This window comes from Letharia columbiana, assembly GCF_014066305.1.
Source record: "Letharia columbiana isolate WasteWater2 chromosome Unknown Sc0000007_s0, whole genome shotgun sequence".
NCBI lineage: Eukaryota > Fungi > Ascomycota > Lecanoromycetes > Lecanorales > Parmeliaceae > Letharia > Letharia columbiana.
The window spans coordinates 296,899-309,053 of record NW_023501043.1 but is presented as its reverse complement, the minus strand read 5'-3'; the positions used below and the strand labels follow the sequence as shown (position 1 = coordinate 309,053).

General features: G+C 44.9%; 3 protein-coding genes across 3 annotated transcripts; all 3 read left to right on the top strand.

Moving 5' to 3' along the window:
• Positions 1 to 3,959: 3,959 nt before the first annotated feature.
• HO173_003144 (uncharacterized protein) lies at positions 3,960 to 7,512 on the top strand (the record flags this gene model as incomplete). The annotated part of the gene is made up of 2 exons (XM_037305072.1): positions 3,960 to 4,345; positions 4,413 to 7,512. 2 exons carry the CDS (start codon positions 3,960 to 3,962, stop codon positions 7,510 to 7,512), a joined length of 3,486 nt encoding a protein of 1,161 aa, XP_037167937.1.
• A 210-nt stretch (positions 7,513 to 7,722) lies between these two features.
• On the top strand, positions 7,723 to 8,247 carry HO173_003143 (uncharacterized protein; the record flags this gene model as incomplete). The annotated part of the gene is made up of 1 exon (XM_037305071.1): positions 7,723 to 8,247. One exon carries the CDS (start codon positions 7,723 to 7,725, stop codon positions 8,245 to 8,247), a length of 525 nt encoding a protein of 174 aa, XP_037167936.1.
• Positions 8,248 to 9,567: 1,320 nt separating this feature from the next.
• On the top strand, positions 9,568 to 10,917 carry HO173_003142 (uncharacterized protein; the record flags this gene model as incomplete). The annotated part of the gene is made up of 2 exons (XM_037305070.1): positions 9,568 to 9,812; positions 9,912 to 10,917. The coding sequence occupies 2 exons, from the start codon at positions 9,568 to 9,570 to the stop codon at positions 10,915 to 10,917; spliced, it is 1,251 nt and encodes a 416-aa protein (XP_037167935.1).
• Between the last annotated feature and the right edge of the window lie 1,238 nt (positions 10,918 to 12,155).

The following is a 12,155-nucleotide window of genomic DNA, read 5'->3' as shown; positions in this document are numbered from 1 at the left end:
GGTACATCACTGCAATAACGTCACAAGAGGAGGATCTACTGCGACGATTACAGCCAATTGGGCCTCTGCAGAAGGAACATCGGACGATACATATTTGGACGAATTGAAACCGTCCGATGTCTTTTAGTCTGATTATTTAGATAGAATATTAAAAAACTTCAATTTTTATAGAGATTTTAAAAAAATTAGAGAAAATTCTTAAAAAAATGTTATTTTTATAGACTTATAATTCTATTCTAAATTATATAGATATATTATATTATATTATATTTATTTAAAGATAGTAATAAGTTATAATTAAAGCTAATTATACGTTTCTCTCTCTAAAAATACTACTTAAGAATTTAATTTAGAAAAAATTCAAAAAAATTAAAAAAGCTATATTTTCAAGAAGTGTAATTTATACTATATAGTACTATATATAGATATATATATTGAATATATATCAAGTTTTCGAGTAATTTACTCGATAGACGAATTTTCGTCTTCGAATAAATCGTCGATATCTTTAATAACGCCTCAACTCTTTAATAACATAATCCACCTAAATATATCCGAAGCTAGCCTATTACGTCTATCCGTAATAATATTTTTTTTTATTAAAAAAATTGATTTGGAAGGTTCGGAAGTAGCGGGAATAGCGAGATAAATTCGAGCTAATCGGGCTAGAATCGGAGAATCTTTAGCCCGATTCCTTCAATAATCGAGTGGCTTAGTCTATAATATATAAATTAATATATATTAAAGTTATAGATAAATTTATAAAGTACTTACCTTTTTAGACTTAAGGTTTTCTTCGAAATAAATCTCGATCTCAGACTTCTTAACTTCGACACGTTGAGATACATTAAGATTATCGAATATCTCATTATCTAAACTTTCTGAACTCGAATTCGTATATAAATGTCGAGAATCGTCTGGTTGTGATGTGGGATTCTCGTTATTTATTTCGATTTTAGTTCTATTAGAAAAATTGTTAATAAAAAGCCTTATAAGAATTCTATAAAAAAAATTCACTTACCTTTCGAATAATTCTTTAAACTCGTTAATAACGATTTGACTCTCTTAATCTGAAAGGCCCTAGTTTAAAAAATATTTATCTTTAAAACGAGGATTAAGAATAATTTTAAAGAAGATGTTTTGATAAGTGGATTTCCACTTATTAATATTAAACTTTGGAAATCATTTATCGAGTTTTTGAATACCTCGTAGATAGGCGTTTCGAAGAATTGGATTCTATAATATTAGTTAGTAGGAAAATATTTCTAAATTAAAAAAACGAAAATATAAAAAAACTTACTAGATTTATATCTCGATATCTTTTATCTAACTTCTTTCGAATAGAATATATATATAGATATACGTATTCGATTGTTGAATAACTAGAGCCCTAAAGAATAACGGAAGATTCAGTAAAAATTCGAAAGATTTCGAACGTTTATCGTATATATTCGAGTTCGTTATCTCTAAAAGTAAATCGTTCTTTATTCGAAATCTTTCGTAATACTTCGATTAACGTCTTAATAGTCGGCTAATTATTAAGAAAGTCTTTAAGTAAATCGTATGTTGAATTCCAACGAACGTCTTTATCTATTATAATTATTAATAAAAGATTTCTAATAAAGAGAGAAACCTACCAATTTTCAGAGGGTGTGAATCTTCAATATTATGAGACTCAATTTGTTATTCGAGTATACGTCGATTTTCTAATTAATATTTAAATATTATAGCGAGAAGTCGAATTTTTCGAAATGAGTATAGATCTAAAAATTTAATTAATAGAAATTTAGATAAAAAAAGATAAAAAAAAACTTACCTAAAGATAGCTGATGCTTCTTACTATCTACCTCGAGATTTTATTAATTTATAAGATTATAAATCATTTGATCGTCTTTGTTTTTTAGAAGTAGCCAACCTAACACATCGCCAATTACGTTATTAAATATATAGGCCACACATTCGACGTTATAAATATCTTCGTTATATTAATATTTATAATCGATTCGAAAGATTTAGGCGAGGGATAGATTTATAGTAGCTTTATCCGTTGTGAATCTAATAAGAAATTAATTAAAAAATCGAAAAATCGAAAAAAGTATAACAATTCAAAAAAAATTCAAAAAAATAAATACGTACGATTGTATCTTATCTTCGATACCGAAAGATTTTAGAATATAATCTAAAACCCTCGCGAGATACTCAGCACTATAAGGTTCTTCGAGCAATTTCATACCAATAAGTCTAGAAATTAATTTCTAATCCTTATTGATATAGTGAATTATAATTCCCATGAACTCCTTTTGATTATCGGCTATCTAATAGTCAAATGTGAGTAAGAATTTCGATTTGAATTTGGAGTGTATATCGAAGAATTCGGATTTGACGATTTGGAAATTTCGAGTGAAGAGAATCGATAACTCGTTTCGAAGAGTTTCGTAGTAAATCTTAGGAGCATCACTATATAAAAGATAAGTATTTTAAGTATAATAATATATAAAAAATATAGAAACTTACTTTCGGTAATAGGAAATTATTTCTTTAAAGGATTTCGAACGTAGAGCGTTAAAGGTTACATTGTTTTCGAGAAAAAAATGAAGTACTTTCTCTTTAAAACCTAAACTCGTAAATTACTTATTTAAAGTATTTTCAGATGGTCGTTTAGTTAATCGACCATATTGAGTGAATTAATCGAGCGAGGTTTATAATTGACTTAACTCGGGAACTATTTTTAGAAATAAAAGTTAATAAAAAAATAGATAAAAAATAGAAGATAAAGTAAAGATAAATAAATACCTTCTAATAGAGCTCCTTTTTTGGATTCTTTCTTGATCGAAATTGTAGGGTAATTATTGTAATAGTGTGTGAAGTAATTGCTATAGCGTTTTTGATCGACCTTTTCGATTTTCGAATAGCGATAACGAGTATATTTAATTCGTTTCTAAAAAAAGTTAATAATAGATAAAATATATATAATAATATATAAATACCTGACGAGGATTTCCTTCTTGATATGAAAGAAGTTCTTATATAAAAAAGCCGTGTTAAAAGAGATATTCTTGCTTTTCAATAGAAGGTAACTGAAAATCGATTCTATACTTCGAGGAGGCCATTATATCAACGAAAATGATATGAATATTAATCTTAAATTTCAGCTATATATATAGCTAAAATCTGGGGTAAAAATAATGACTTCGAAAATTAGTCAAAAATGTGTAGGAAGAGAGAAAAAACGAGGGGATTAGAGCTCTTATATAGGCTTCGCAGTCGATATTGACGTCACATATTACTAAAAATAGAACTCTAAATATATCGGTTATTTTTATGAAATTTAGCTTTAAAACGTATTTTTTATTAAGGTTTTTACTTCTATACTCGAGTTACTATCAACTTTCTAAGTTTTCTAAAAATAGAAAAATCTTCTTCTCTTATTTATAATTATAATTATTAATATATTATATAATATTCTATTTTTAAAATACTTAAAAGGCTATATACTAATAGGATTTTTAAGAATTTTTTTCTAAAAATAGAATTTTAAACGATTTTCTAAGGGGTTTCTAAAAATAGTAATATTAAATCATTAAATCAGATTTAGTCTGATTTAATAGTAAAAATCATAATCAGATTATGATTATGAGGTGAAAATAAAGAACCAAGAAGCAGAGGCACAGGAAAGGCAAGCACAGCGAGAATTAGACTTGGAGGAAAGGGAAAAGGTGAGGAGAGGAGAAGCTGAGGAGAGGCAGAAGGCCCGTGATGATCAAGCTCAAGCGGCCGAAAGGCTCAGGCGAGAAGAAGCAGAACAATGGGAAAGGAGCAGAAGAGAAGCAGCAGAGGAAAGGCAGCGGGCAGCCCGGGAGAGAGAACGGGAGACCAAAGAGAAGAAAAGAGCTGCAATCATCGACTGGCTGTCCCCACTCAGTTTCCAAGCCCGGCAGTCTGAGCTCTACAATCAATGCATGCAGCAAAACGTTTCCACCCCAAGCTTGTTAGCATCTCCGGAATTTGATGCCTGGACATCCGGCCCTCCATGGATGCTACAATGTGTTGGTGAGCCAGGCGCCGGCAAGACACTACTCTGCGCCCTAGTGATTGAACGCCTTAAGACGATCTTCAAGAACCGAAACGTACCCATCCTCTACATATACCTCAATTACAAGGAACCAAGTACTCAGACACTTGACAATCTGATAAGCAGCCTACTGAAACAACTGCTCCAACATCCAGACGCTGAATTTCAATCTCCAGAAGCTAAGAGGCTCTTTTCAGGTGTGGAGAACGAGTCGCGCCCCACACTCGAGGACTTCTATGAAGCCTTTCGAACCGAGATTCGATACTTTGAGAGGTAGGCAGCCTCTCTTATGTACGCGTCTGTCTTAAGTGATGCTAAAGAAATTGTTGGAGGAGTACAGGGTCATGATAGTAGTAGACGCGTATGATGAGGCGTCTCCGGCCGTTAAGGAGAGACTGGCGGACAGACTTTTGAGCTTGCCTACCGATAAAGCAAGCTTGATGATAACCTCGCGCCCCATCGAAGAGGAGCCTGACCCAAGAGAGTTGAAGTTCTGCGACTCCTGTGGTCGTGGCAGACCTACCAACATACCTCTTCTACCGCCCCTCAAGGTCTATTATCGCTGTCAGATCTGTAACATCGACATTTGCCAGAGCTGCAGGGCAAAAGATGTATATTGCAAAGACCGAAAGCACATTCTAAAGCAACCAGATGATCCGGTGAGGATGAGTATTGAGCCTTCCCAAGACGATATCAAGCTTTACGTTCGAAAAGAGCTGGATATAGAACTTCGACTCGGAAACTCAAAGCACAGCGATAGTACAATCACCAAGTCGTCGTTTGGCACGACACGACTGGGACGCATCTGCCGCAGGCGGTCGGACCTGCAGGAAAGGATCGTCCCTACTGTCGTCGCAAAGGCCAATAGCATGTTCACGCTGGCTGGCCTTTACATGCAAACATTGAGGGCATGCATAAGCGAAGGGGAAGTCGAAGACGCCTTGGACAATCCGCCGGAAGGTTATGATGGCTTCTATGAGCGCAACATGCTGCGTATCACCGAAGAGTCGGAGAACACTCGTGCCTCCACCCTGGCACGGAAGACGCTCGAATGGGTGGTCCACGCCCACAGACCTCTTAGTCTTGCAGAACTTAGGGATGCGCTGGCGGTCGACCTGAACAAAGCAGGTTTCAGAAAGGCTGCCAGACCTGACAAGGCGACAATTCTTGAAGTCACAGCTGGAATGATAGTAATCGAATCTAACGAGAGGAATGTGAGACTCAATCATCGAACAGCACAAGAGTACTTTGACAAATCCCGCGAGCGGTGGTTTTCAGCTGCATCAGCTGACATAGCTCGTGTCTCACTACATTACTTGAGTCTCGGAGAGCTCACTAAGCCTTGTGAAGGCATTTACGAGGACAGGGATTTCGATTCCAGAAGAAAAGCATACCCACTGCTTGAGTATGCCTATTTGTATTGGGGAGACCATGCATACGAAGCCGGACCGCATGCAGAGACACAAGCAGCAGTCTTTCGATACGTCAGCGACACCGATAAGATTGCAGCATGGACCCAAGCCACTTGGTACCTCCATTCTGCAGAGCGCGCTGAATGGGACATTCGTAAAGGTGCTAACGCGCTGCATGTGTGCGCCTGGTTTGGCTTGACGGAAATTGTCTCCAGGCTGCTCGATGGGGATTTGGATGTCAACGCTACGGATCCAAATTACAAGCAGACGCCATTGATGTACGCCTGCAGGCGAGGACAAAGCGCAACGGTGGCCAAGCTGCTCGAACGTGGCGCAGATGTGAACCAATATAGCCACAGAGACAGCGTTGCCTTGTTCGAGGCTGTTGACAGCGGTGTCATCGAGACCGTCGAGCTGCTACTAGCACATAAAGAGTTGGATGTGAACGCCATACACCCATGGCGCTCCAATCGTACCGCCCTGATGCTAGCAGCACAGAGTGGCAAATTGGAAATTGTCAATGCTCTATTGGACCGACCGGGCGTCCAGTTCGACCGAAAAGACTTGGACGGTAACACACCTCTGTCCCTAGCTACCATTGCAGGACAGTCTGACGTTGTTTCATCCCTCTTGGAACAAGAAGGCATCGCCGTTGACTCACAAAACAGAATTGGAAGCACTGCACTGATATTAGCTGCTACTGCGAAAGGTGGACGCAAAGAGACCGAGGCCAAAATTTTCATTGCCGAGCTTCTACTAATGCAAGGTGCCGACAGCTCAATCAAGGATCACGAGGGTGGGGGGACCGCTATCTTGAGGGCGGTAGATGCAGGGAATGAAGCAATGGTAAAACTCTTGATCGAATACAATGCCGATATCGGAATTCGCGATGACCTGAATCGCGGGCTTCTCCACAGCGCCGCTATCGACGGACACGAAGCAATCGTCCGTCTACTACTTGAGGAAGGGTTGGATGCCAACGCCCAAGACAAGAATGGAAAGACCCCCCTGCACGACGCAAGTCGAGATGGCAACTCTAAAGTTGCGAAACTGCTGTTGGATTCTGCTGCTGACCCATCTATCAAGGACATGCACTGGAGGACACCCTGGACTGTTGCTTGGCAATACGGTAACTTGAATGTCATGAGAGTCCTTGAAGCCAAGGAAATCATCGAGGAGAGTGCCAAACCAACCCCAAGTTCCTACCCGCAGGTAACAGCATTACCCATATGGTCCCTCGCCAACCTCGGCTTCCAAAACCGAGTCTCGCACATGATCACCGCCAAACCCAACGACATCTACTTCTGCGACCCAGACATGGGCAACACGGCTCTCCATTGCGCCGTCAACGCCGACAATCCCACAATCCTAACCCAACTCCTCCAAGCCGGTCTATCACCGGACTCCCTCAACGACTACTACCGCGCACCCTTACACCTCGCCGCCATAGCCGGCCACGCCAATCTCCTCATCATCCTCCTCAACCACCACGCCAAATACGATCAAAAGGACAGGTGGCTTGAAACGCCGCTCAAAATCGCGCACCATAACCGCCACCTCGAATGCGCCGTCATCCTGATCGAAGCCGGTGCCATGCCTACAAGCCCAAGCATGATACAATCCCTATTCTTCGCCGCCATCGAACTCGGCAGGCTCAATGCTGTCTCCAAACTCATCGACATGGGTGCAGATCTTTCCGTCAAGAACGTGCTCGGGCAGACCGCCTTGCAGATGGCCAAGGAGACTGGAAACGGTGAGATTGTGCAAGTGCTCCGTACGAACAAGAGCGTCTTCCGTTCGCCAAGATTGCGGTCCGATGTCACGGAGGTGGAAGAGGAGGGGGCGGAGGAGCAGATGGCGATGTTGTCGATGAAGGAGAGTCCGTTCCACAGGCCTGAAGTTTGGACCGAGGAAGGGAGTGAAGATGAGGGGACCGTGGTGGCCGATCGAGCCCGAACGCCTGTGGCACGCCAGGACGGAAGCGAGGCTTCGGATGGTCGAGTACGAGTTGCGGAACCTGCGGTCTAAACTCGGAGGTCGTTCACACTATATACCTTTTGGGGGTTCTTATCACAGCTAGCAACCATTGCAACGCCCATTCTCCAAATCCTATTCCTCTCGACACCTTCATTACAACTGTTCGGGATTGCTAAAAGTTGGTATCATCTAGAAGCGTGCCACCTAACCTCAACCCCATCGCTTCGAAGTCACACCGCCAATTTCTTTGACGCTTGTCCCATGACTTGGAACGATAACCATGTCAAAGGGGCTCTCGGCGAGATTCCGGGAACACCAAACTCAAATCAGCTTATTCAATGTCGTCGTGTCCGCCATGTGCTCGAACAATCCCACAATCCGCAAGCATCTCCCACGAGACTAGGAAGTCATGGTTCTCCTCCGTTCACACCGATAGCGAGATTTGTGTCGCTTCAGATATGCATAAATTGCGCCGACCCAGTAACCGCAAGCCTCTGGAAAGAACACCCGCCTTCAATTCAGCCTCGTAAACGGCTCGAGACCACCCTTCCCCTCTCTTCTCACGCCGACCGAGCTCTTGTTCCAACCCCCAATGTCCCCTTCCCTTCCAAGCATCCCTCCATCATCACCCTCACCTTGCACAACTTGAAAGCCCGACGATGCATCACCATGCCCCTCTCCCCCAACAAACCGTCCCATCTCCCCCCTCACAGCGGCCGCACTTTCCAAACCCTATCGGCTCAAGCTCTTGAGAACCTCAAGCCCAAAAGAAGCCAGATCGCCTGATTCGTACAACACCGTCATGCCTTGATCAGGATACAATCATGGTATCAAGACTCAACACGACCACATTCCATTCGTTTGAAAAGCACGCTCCGCTTCGATTTCAGAACGCAACTGGATTTGGATCTGGACAACCTCTATGGTAGGAGGAAGGTAAGGAGGGTAAGCTTTTATGCGCGACCCCAGCTATGCCACAAATCTAGCATTTCCATCAAGGTTGTTGCCATCCGTCAATCTTGGTCAACTGTGCGAGACGATTTCTAGCCTGACAATGTATATGTACAATTGACGATGGATGGCGAAGATATCACTGTTGAGTTGATTTAGACCCGGTATTGACTTTGACTCAGGGGATAATCTGGCGAGGCGGAGGGGGGACTGGAAGGCATTTACATGACAAGCACACGGCGACAAGACCGGTGTAATATGAGATACACTACTAGTCCAAATTTAAATCGAGACCGTCGACAATCATTTAACAATTACTCATCATCATCGCTTGCAACATATCTATTCCAAAACAACACCAATCACAAGCAAAACCCCGATTAATAAGCCGCTACGCAAAAGGGACTGGGGGCACCCCAACCCATAATTCCAATCTTTCAGCCTCGACGTCGTACAAAATCTCCCCCCCGAAACCGTCGTCAATACACCGCTCATCCGCCTCAGCCCAACCCGCCCAACTGCCTAACCGTCCAAACGTTTCACCCCTTGTTATATGCTTACAGACATTCCAGCTCAGTTGGGTCCCTCCAAAATCCCCCCGCACCAACCAAGCAACCAACCAAGCATCCGGATTGACAGGTAGTAAGGGCGCGCCGCACGGGGGGCCTGATTGCCGAAAGGCGCTTCGGTAAGCCTGAGGCCGTATCGTACCTGAGGTAGGGGAATTCAACGGTTGCGACGTGGGGAAAGCTGAATGGAGATGAGATGGGAAATTGCGATTTCGAGACAGCGCCGCCTACTTACTGGCATTTGGGATATATGTGGATGGAAATATATATAGATGTGATGATAAATACTGCGTTTGCGGTTTTCTTTCGATTTTTGATGATAAAAGGTGGTCCTTTGCTCCTTTTGGATTTTTCGTCTGTAGTATCCCTTGTATTCGACAGCGTTATAAATACGAGCTCTGATCATTTGACTATTGCGCAACCCCTCATTTGATCAGGTCAGCGCGCCCTCTCTTCCAGCCTATCATCCCCTTCACCCTCACCACGCGATACACCCATCCACCATGTCCGCAACAACAACCCTCCACGCGCGGCCCTCCTCCTCCGCCCTCTCAACCAACCCTCCCAGAAGACCCCCCGCATCACCATGGCCCCGGACTCCAGCTCAAGCTCTCCCCAATCGACCTCCCTGCGCCAACCCTCGCCCTCCCCGAACCAACGGCTCCGGCCCCCGACCCGCCGCCACACCAGCACCATCGACGACCTCATCAGCAAGCCCCTCGACATCGAAAAGCACCGGAAGATGCCCTACTTCCTCCGCATGAGAGGGAGCATCACACCGCGGATGATCGTCCCCCTCGTCTTCGTTGCGATCTGGTCGAACATCACAACGTGCATATCGTAGTTTTGGTACCAGCTCGTGGTATCCAGCCTGCTGCTTACGGTGCTCGGTTTCGTCGTCGGGCTGGGGATCTCCTTCCGCACCTCCAGCGCTTACGAGCGCTACGTCGAAGGCCGCAAGTACTGGGCGCAGCTGATCCAGACGTCTCGGGACCTGGCCCAGCACATCTGGATCCACGCCGAGGAGCGGCATGACCGGAGCCCCGAGGCGGGAAAAGCCGATGTGCTGGCCAAACTGACCGCTCTGAACCTCATCAACGCCTTCGCCGTCTCGCTCAAACGCCGACTCCGGTTCGAGCCCTACGCCAACTACGACGACCTGGCGCCGCTCGTGGGCAACCTGTCCACCTTCGCGGGGGCAGCGTCCGACGCGCACGCAGTCGAAGAACCCGACCGGACCTTTCCGAAAGCCATCGGTTCCTACCTCGGGCTCGAGTTCCTGGAGTCGAATCCGCGGAAACACATCAAGCGCGCGGACAAGGATGGCAAGAAACTCGGCAACCTCCCGCTCCAAGTGCTGCACTACCTATCCGCGTACGCGGAATCCATCATAGCCAACGGGACCCTCCCCAACGGGGTGCACCAGGGCATGATGATGGCGAACCTAGCCTCCCTCAACGAGGTGCTCGCCGGCACGGAGCGCGTTGTCAACACACCCCTCCCGGTCGCGTACTCGATCGCCATCAGTCAAATCACCTGGACGTACGTCATCGCGCTGCCCTTCCAACTCTGGGACTCACTGCGCTGGGTCACCATTCCCGGAACGGTCGTAGGCGCCTACATAATCCTGGGCATCGCCGCCATCGGCCGAGAGATCGAAGACCCCTTCGGCTATGACGAAAACGATCTCCCGCTAGATAGGTACTGCAAACAGATTGAGGATGAGATCAATGTGATAAGTTCCAAAGAGCCGCCGAAGCCGGAGGATTTCATCGCGACGGAAGGGAACCGGTTGATGTATTCACTGAGCTATGGAGCGTGGAATGCAAAGAGCACGGAAGATATACGGGCGACGTTGAGGGCGAAGGCGAAGACGAAGCCGATGACGAGCTTTCCGCCGGTATTGGCGGAGAAGGGTGCGCAGGGTATCGTCTGAAAGGACGGTGCTGGAGAATGCTGCTGAATGTTCCCGCTTGTGATGGAGGTTCTTGCAAGGAGAGTTCTCGATCACAAGCAAGCGTTTTGGGTTACTTGTATAACATGCTTTCGAGGTTAGATAGAGAGCGTTGAACAGTAGGGCATCCATAGATCTAGGGTTTAACATCTCTTTTTCCCAGTCTGCCGTTCGAGACTCGGATGATCGAATCTGCTTCAGAAGATTTTCCAAGTTTTTGGACATCTCGGCCCTATGGGCATTGGGATGGTAACTGCGATAGATTGAAACCGACCAGCCTCGCACAACAGCACATTTATACACGTGGTGTTCCGAGCGCTCCATTCTTCTGCAACATGCATTCTTAGTTGAATCTTCTTTCCAGCTACGGCATTTCTCATGGGCTTGTCCTTGTAGCCTTGCAACTCGCCGATCATTGACATAGAGATCATGTGCCATCCATTCCTTTGAGTCTGTCCTTTCCTGAAGCTTTCGACCAACGGACCAACGGCCTCGAGTATGCTCCCAGCACCTCTTTTGATTTCGAGACAAACAAAGCCGATGGGGTCCTAAAAAAGGTTGCAGTTGTCGATGGGGGTAGTTCCGTGTACGCCAGAAAGGTGAATCGCAACCTTTCATAAACACCTGTCCAGACCGATGTACGGCTCAAATACCCTTCCATCACGTTCTAAAACAGCTATCCATTCCCCAAACAGACACACTAATAGTAAAGACACAACAATGCTCAAAAATGTACGTGCTGACATATTGCGATCAATGGGGAGACAGATCACTATGACAATGGTCCGCATCGAAGTTTTCAAAGTGGTTTTGTTTGAGGAGACGCTCGGCTGGAGGAGTGGCCATAAAGGCTGCCGTAACGTACTCGGTAACAACTGCCGTGAAACAAGGCCAGCTTTCGTATTGTCGGCGACGAAGAACGCTGGGATCCTCAAGGGTAGTCTGAAGGCTACAAAAGCCACTCGAAGGGCGATCTCCCGGCGGAGGAAAGGAAGATACACTGAATAGGCGGTTTCAATGACGACGAAAGAGCGCAGGACGACAAGGAAGATGATAATAGCAACGTTGGATCACTCTGGGGTATCGAGTAGATAGGGCGCATTGTTTCCATACAGCATGGCCAAGATGATGATCCACATGACGAAAAGCCGCTCCACGAGGTTGCTGGTGTGTGGTATTTGCTCATGAACTCTTGGAGATGATTCCAAATGCGCCAGGCG